The sequence below is a fragment of the Saccostrea echinata genome, unplaced genomic scaffold, assembly GCF_033153115.1.
Source record: "Saccostrea echinata isolate AGI-Se365-2 ecotype Australia unplaced genomic scaffold, CSIRO_AGI_Sech_v1 ptg000016l, whole genome shotgun sequence".
NCBI classification, from domain to species: domain Eukaryota; kingdom Metazoa; phylum Mollusca; class Bivalvia; order Ostreida; family Ostreidae; genus Saccostrea; species Saccostrea echinata.
Genome location: NW_026889765.1, coordinates 7,907,018 through 7,914,744, shown reverse-complemented (window position 1 = coordinate 7,914,744; position 7,727 = coordinate 7,907,018). Strand labels below are relative to the sequence as shown.

Below are 7,727 nucleotides of genomic sequence, written 5' to 3'. Positions count from 1 at the left end.
GTGCATTGAATGCATGATGAATTTGTACAGTTACGAAGAAAGGGAGGGGGTGTCTATTAAAAAAGCATGTAATACATCATTTAAATTGTGAGGAGACTTAAAAAGTTGTAAACGGTCCTGATATTGTACATGAAAATACATGTATATAACAACATCGAATATCTGATGAAAGTAAATAAGTGTTACCCTTAAATTTTATATATAATACTGTAAGATGTACATATTGTAATCTTGTAGCTATGCACTTTAAAATCCGATGACATTGGAAAATAAAGATATTGAGCATTGGGGGGGGGGGGGGGTATGCAAATGAAAAGTAAATACATGTTAAATATGTTAGGTTTTAGGGTGTTTCTAGGAAAATGTATCTTAAATCTTTAAATTTTTATCATAGGTATCAACTTGAAATACATTTTAGAGTGTGGAAAAACCTAATAATAATGGAGCCGTTTAATAAAATACATTTTTTTTTCCAAATGGAATATAATTGATGCCTTCACAGAGTAACGCCCTTAACGATGAGAATATTTTGGGGATACTTTTATTATTCAATAACTTGACGATTTCCCTGATATTTTAATTTTATTCTTTCAGATCGAGGTATCCTCTTTATGATTTCGACAAAAATGAAAGCGGAAGGATAGCAAAAATCGTCACCCACATTTCATGTAAAAAGTAGCTATCACAGACATAAATATCACAGACCATATGTTCGCCAAAGATTCCGATTTAAAGCCTTTTCACTTCATCTGTATCATAGCAATTGTTCGAAAAGTGATGTGTCTTCTAAGAGTTGAACTGAAAATTGTAATCATGGCGTTAATTCCAGAGAGAGAAGAACTATGTGCTCCCATGTACGCTTTGAGTTTTTTTTTTCCTTGGAGAATCCATGTTCCCAAAGGTATGACATTATCAACCGTATACGAATAGTTCAGTTGGCTGAATGCCTCTGATACATTTGGGTGTTAATCCTCGAATGTTTCGAAATTAGATTGTAAACATTCAACATAAAAGATGCACGTGCAAGGAAAATAACTCCACTTTCAAACACATATACGAATTATTGATTAAAATGCAGTTTCATCAGCTGGCAATATTTTCAATTTCTTTGTCCATTTTCTCCTTTGCCCATTGAAGATGTAATGTCCGGTCCACACGATCCATAAACGCCGAATGGGCAGGGCGATGTCGTAATCGATGTCTCTGAAATTATTAACATCAAACAGAATGAAGATAATTTCTGTTCGTGTTGGATTTTAAGATATATTATGTAGCAAATGAAGATGAACATGAGTGTGTAATGTTGGAACTAAACAAATTTTAATATTATTAGAGAAAACGGGCATAATCATTTAACATGTACATCATGTTGTAAAATCCAACATGAAAAGTTATATCTTGTTGTAATTTAGTGCATGTACAGCTAAAAAAAAAATAACCTATCATGCTTTTGTGACTTCATTGTTACAAGATAAAATCGCATACTCAAGATGTAATGAATAGTTCTCACAGTCACGATTAGTATTTTCTTTTCTAATATTAAGTTTCCCGGCCCTTTCGCGAAATATTGGGGTCAAAAAAAAGCAAAAACCATACCGTATACAAAACATGCCAACAACTTATTTTTAGATTAAAAGATATGTAAAAGGCACTTCCAACTAGAACGGTACTCAAATCCAAACTACATGTAAATTTCTTTGAGGACTTAGTTCATAACATGCTTATTTACATTAAGGCTGTTATAAGGTCAAAATGGGGAGCAACTTAGAACTAAGAAGTAAATTATAAATCATGAATATAAATACCTTAATAAAATTAGCGGATTCATATTTTTGCTTGAGCTTTTGTTTAGTAGCAAAATATTTTTTTTCAAAAGTGTACATTTCACAGAAGCATGTTTGGTTATTTCAGATCTTTGATTGGGGTTGATGAGCTCCATTTAAAAAAAAAACAGAAAAATGAGAAACATGTTTGCGATTGTGAATAATTAGAAAACCATAAAAACTCACATTTAGTTCGCCTGGTTTTGTGGGCCAAGGTCCCTTCGGTAATATCCAATCAGCATCATACTTTTTATCCGGGGTTTTAGGTGGCGCCATCTGCCTTCCACGAATGTCTCTGTCAGCAGCTTTATCCATAGGAACTCCATGAACTGTGCGAAAATACGATTTATTATTATAATTATTTCACGTGAAAAAAGAACGTAGCAACCAATAGAATATATGTTGGAGAATTCACAATATTATTGAATGCCTATTTTGCATAAGGAATTATAAAATGCATGGAAAGGTATATACTATTTGCAAAAATAAACGAAAGTAAAATACAAACTTGTATTTAATCTGCCCGTGTGGAAGTGAATATTAAATGGGTCCTTCTCATAGTCTGTCATAAACTCATCAAGTCCTAGCTTTTTGATTGGAGGATACTAAAAGAATAAAAAGACAGTTAAACAATTGAAAAATAGAGTTTTTATATAAGCTTGCAAATCTTTGGAAGATTTTTGTTTATTCAATTCATTATTTTCATATTTCTTGTATACTATATTCAATCGAATTTTAAGATAATAATGTCCTTTTGCGCTAGCTAGATTAGTGTCTTCGGTAAACTTTTTTCCTTTTAGTATGACCGTTGATGATAATTACATGTACGACGGAACCGTATACAACCCAACCCCCTCTAAACAAAAAAGAAAAAAAGGTTTTCACTGTAGAAACTTAAAAAAAAAGTAAAATACAAGCACTCACTCCTCTAAAATCATGAGGCTTGGGATTTGAGTATTTTCCAGCTTTGTACATTCCCTCCGTGACGAATTTTTTCTTTGCAGTAAATGGTCGATCTATATGGTACCGGAGAATCATCCTACCCTCCTCGGGTTTTGCCGGACGAAGCATATGAGGTATAACATTCCTTTCGGGTCTCTTCACAGTTTTATGCTTCCCAGGAAATGTTCCATAATTTTCAGGTCTCATGGCTTCTCTAGAGTTTCTTTTAGGTGGTTTTGGTGCAAAAACCTGGGGCCGAAAGTCTGGAGGTGGGCGTTTCCAAATGTCATTGTCCTTCTCGGGCTCGACCTTTGAGAAATTCTCACTTCGAATCTGGATGAGGGACTCATTGGCATCATACTGTGTCTTGGATGTGAATCCAAATGGGACGTAGGTGAAGGAGCTAGCGGCGCTCGCCATCCGCCCGTCACTACGCGACATCATATCAATGTCGCTCATCCTACTGGCTTTCTGGGGGGCAAGATCCCGAATCTAATCAAACGAAATGAAATTAATATGTCAAAGAATTATTCCAAGGAATCGTGAAATATCAGTCTTACATAGAATGTTCACATACAAGATTCGTCAGTCTCTAGAGCGTGCTTACCATCAAAGGCTGTTTTCAACATGGACATATCAATTTTTTCAATTCTCTTTAATATTCTCATTTTCAAAAATAAAAAAAAAATACTTAATTATAGCAGTTTACAGAACAACATGTATCTGTTAATTCCAATAACGGTTCACGCTCAAAGAAGACGAAACATTAAATCTTTGAGACTTTGTTTACCTCGTGTAAAGCGATTAAGCACTTTGTTGTGTCAATTCGTGTGGAAAATGTTTGTTCGGAAGTCAAAGTTTTTAACAGTAGTGGTTGACAGGGTAAACTCACAAAAGACCGTTGATAAATAAACATAATACTTACCTCACATATATACCCGCGTGTATTCCCTGAGCAAATGTCAAATATTTCTTAAGTAAATCTCTCCATTAGGATTATAATCTTTTCGGCACTAAATTTCAGCCATGAACGGAAGTACCCAGTTGCTAAGTAATTTGTGTTCTTTAAATGTATATCTGTCATGCGCGATTTAAAGAATTGCCAAATCAGAGCGATTCTTTTTTCATCAATTTATATTTCATTTACGGGTTATTTAAATACCCGGAGTCTCTCAACTGACGCCTCTCTATAGCGTTAATTGAAAAGCCGGGTTTAGCTTTTTAGTCCAATATCGATATCTCATGGGGTATTTAAAAATCTGCATGGAGAGCATTTAAATGGCAGTGCTGACGGGAAAATTTCTACAGACACCCGGAAAAAACTTAATACATTTAAAAATCTCAGGTTTCTAATCAATAATGAGGAATTGTTTCTTTTGAGTTCCTGTAATTAAAATGCGTATCGATGACAGCTCAAGAACACCCAAGGGAATAATTAAACTTTTTTCCAATAACATTGTTACTAAATCAATACCTTGCAATTGTCGCTGACTTTTATTAAATAAAAAAGGAGTAATATTAAATGCATAGATATATACATGTACTTATGAAAATGATCTTACGTAAGAGTGTACAAGCGCATGAGAGAAAAAAAATAGTGAAATAGGGAAGAGAAGACTACATTAGACTTTCACTACAGTATGTACAAACCTTAAGTTTACCCATCTAACTCCATTGTAAAGTGTATTTCATGTCTACCAAACACCATTTATAGATAAAATAAAAAAAAGAGTACAATCTTAAGTGCACTTCATGTTTAAATGTTGTGTATATGCATATTTTACTTGAAATTCTTATGCCCTTAGACAAATAAATCCACCGATTTTTTTTTATTTTAGACCTTAATGTCTGTTTAAATCGACCGTTACCAATAGAAGCGACATCAATGCTTAATTATCCCCTCCCAGGGATTAATAATGGATCGGCAGTTCGACAGTTGATCACTTGTCGCACGTGTAAAATGCCTGCTGCGCGTGTTTACTTACGGATAAGCATTCCAATATCTCACAGTAGTGGGTTTATGTCGTACAGTATATAAAAAAAGTTTGTTCAATCGATGAGCTCGAATGGATTTATTTTGCAGTTTAAATTCAAGAACTGCTCTTTCTCCTGTTTAATTCTCAAAACTCATCGATAAATAGAATTACAAGACTTAGTATAAATGAACTAATTGTAAATAAAATATACCGTACAGGCAGTTGATATTTTTTCATCATAATATTTCTTTGCCGGCAGTAATAAACAGATTAATATTTTTTTAAAAAAATCCATATTCTTTTAAATATAAAATGTGCATTAATTATGTTTTTTTTAAACCACAAAGATCATAATTGTACAAATGATGCCGATTTCATTATAACTTATTTTTAGTATTTCAGTGCGTATTCCTATTCCAAGTCATTGATAAAGAAATGAGTTCTCGGACTTACAACTGTTTTAACACTTCTACCTATTAACCATTATGCAGGGTTGTTCTTACATAACCTCCATTGATCTTTATTGCATTTATTGATTTTTTGTTGTAAACATGTTGTGCGTGTCTGCAACAGCAATAAAAATCAATGGTCCGTGACCGTTGATAATTGCTAATTAATAGAATTACAGTCACTAATTATACGGAATATTGAGAAGCGACTGCTGGTAGATGTATCGTAAGTTTTTTTGTTAAATTTTATATTTATGTAATTATATTAATTTTCATAGAACGAAAATTATTTATTACGGTACTCTTAACTTTTTTGTCTAAAGAAAATTAAGTGATGGAAGAGCTCGATAAATTATCGAAAAAGACAATCAGAAGTTACATACATTGTATTAATTACCTCTGCAGGCTTCAATTCAGTTTTATATAATCTAGCAAGTTTATTATTTATCGATTAATAACCCTTTACAACAATCGGTTTCATATGGCAAAAGGAGAAAACGTTTTGAATAAGTGAATGTAAATATTTTTGGATTTTTAGATCTTTGAATATTTATTATATCGTGAATTGCAATGCAATATTTAACCAGTGAATAAGTGAATAAAGTATGAATTGATTATATTACATTGAAATATGTTTCATATAATATACGTGGCTTAGAAATTAATAAGCATTTGAATTTATTTTAAATAAAAGTCCTTATCCCATTAATATCTTTTTTATTTTTATTTATTTATTTACATTCATTTATTTATTTTGCCGGTTGGGGGTTACATCAATTAAATAACTGTATTTTAATAATTATTGTAAAAATGCAGAATGGTTCTTTTAAAGATTCTTTTGGAAAATTTTATCTACATTTTAATAAGCGATTTAGTCTGTCAAAATAATGTTTTTCTCTTAAAAAAAATTCCCTCAGAATTCTCCTTACCCGCTCACGAATAAGTAAGTACTGTACGGTTATCACATACTTGAGTATACAATTTTACTTTCAGAATAAGTAAAATCTCTTAACGGCAATGTTTTTACCGCGACCACTGTTTCATATAAATTACTATGGTAACCTGGACAGGAACGGCACATGGCTGCACCCCAACACATCTTACAGACCTGAAAATATCATGAACATATTTGAGAACAATACTGGTGAAGTAAAACAAAAGAACACAGATGCTCTTAATGCTCCACGAAACCGGAAGCGGAAGGAGAAAAAGAAACAGAAAAACGAAATTCTGTCTTCTCAAGATACTCACTTACTTAATAATCAATTTATTCTTCGTCAACCCCAGCCTGTTTTGAAAATCGAGAAGAAGGAAGAAAAATGTTCAACAAAGGATGATAAGATTGACAGGAATCGGAGCCAGAGTTTAATTGATGCTTATAAGCAGTCATCCTTTCAACCAAATGACCCGTTTACTCTGCATAATACTTCCTTGCAAGACATTTGCAGGACCGCTTCTGGCTTTCCTCCAAAACTGTCACCTCCAAAAGTTTCTGCTCCAGTATTCAAAACTAAATGTGAACCTCAACAAAGGTTCAAAGAATCCGAATCTGATGGGGGAAAAGATATATGTAAAATAGAGATAATCAAACACGATGATATTTTGGTGCCGAAGAACAGGATATCTATAACAAAAGATCCCATAAATGCAAAGAGGATACAACTGTGTGAACAAGCCAAGCTAAGGGCTCTGCATGCGTCCGATAGAACTGGGATACCTTTGGCCGATATCTACACAGGAAGGATATCATTCACAGATAAAAAGACAGAAATAACTGGGGAAATGGAGGAAGATGTAAGTCAAGTGACGGCCATTGAAAATGATACTATGGAAAGTAACGTTTGCAACACACAACCTGTCGCTATTCCAATATGGTAATGTTATTGCTTATATATTGTTATTCTGTGGACGTTCCAACGATACTAATAATTTTTATTTTAATTGTATAAGAATTTTGAATGAATTTGACAAATTTAAGTATAAGAAAAGGGTGTCTGTCTATTTAGATGAGCAAAAAGTTGATTTGCTATTCCAAGGATAAAATGCATTATATGTCCATCGCCTTTTTTAAAATATGGTGAATACAGATGTATAATAAAATTTGTATATTGAATGTATGAAAATTTGAAGAAGAAAAAAAAAATCCTGTATTTTTAGGCACGATAGAACTGTTACATTCCCTGACAACTACAGCTTTTCCTCTGGTTGGACGATGTCGACTTCCGGTTGTGAGACAGAGGAACCAATCACGTTACAGGAAGTGCGAGAACACATGTGCTATTATGTACTCTGCTGCGGACTTTGTATAGATTGATTGAAGAGCGTTTGTAAATCTTTAAAAAACGTTAATAAATCGTAGAGAGAATTTAAATCACCACAGGAGACATTTTTGTTGATAATGAAAATTTATATAATGGAGGAAATTGTAAGTGGGCTCTTTTTGGCAGTAAAAGTTACAGTTATTTGAGTTGTTTTAATAGCAAGTAACAAAAATGCTTTCGATCTTCAAGGGCTTCAATATTGATGGCTTCATTCTA

General features: G+C 33.0%; 2 protein-coding genes across 2 annotated transcripts; one reads left to right on the top strand and one right to left on the bottom strand.

Moving 5' to 3' along the window:
- Positions 1–569: 569 nt before the first annotated feature.
- On the bottom strand, positions 570–3,836 carry LOC133188883 (uncharacterized). Its single transcript, XM_061324367.1, has 5 exons — positions 3,691–3,836; positions 2,748–3,257; positions 2,332–2,428; positions 2,010–2,152; positions 570–1,203 (listed from the first exon to the last, which is right to left on the bottom strand). Exons 2-5 carry the CDS (start codon positions 3,222–3,224, stop codon positions 1,084–1,086), a joined length of 837 nt encoding a protein of 278 aa, XP_061180351.1. The 5' UTR covers positions 3,225–3,257; positions 3,691–3,836; the 3' UTR covers positions 570–1,083.
- Positions 3,837–6,207: 2,371 nt separating this feature from the next.
- On the top strand, positions 6,208–7,504 carry LOC133188112 (uncharacterized). Its single transcript, XM_061323491.1, has 2 exons — positions 6,208–7,064; positions 7,348–7,504. The coding sequence occupies exons 1-2, from the start codon at positions 6,208–6,210 to the stop codon at positions 7,502–7,504; spliced, it is 1,014 nt and encodes a 337-aa protein (XP_061179475.1).
- The last annotated feature ends 223 nt before the right edge of the window (positions 7,505–7,727 follow it).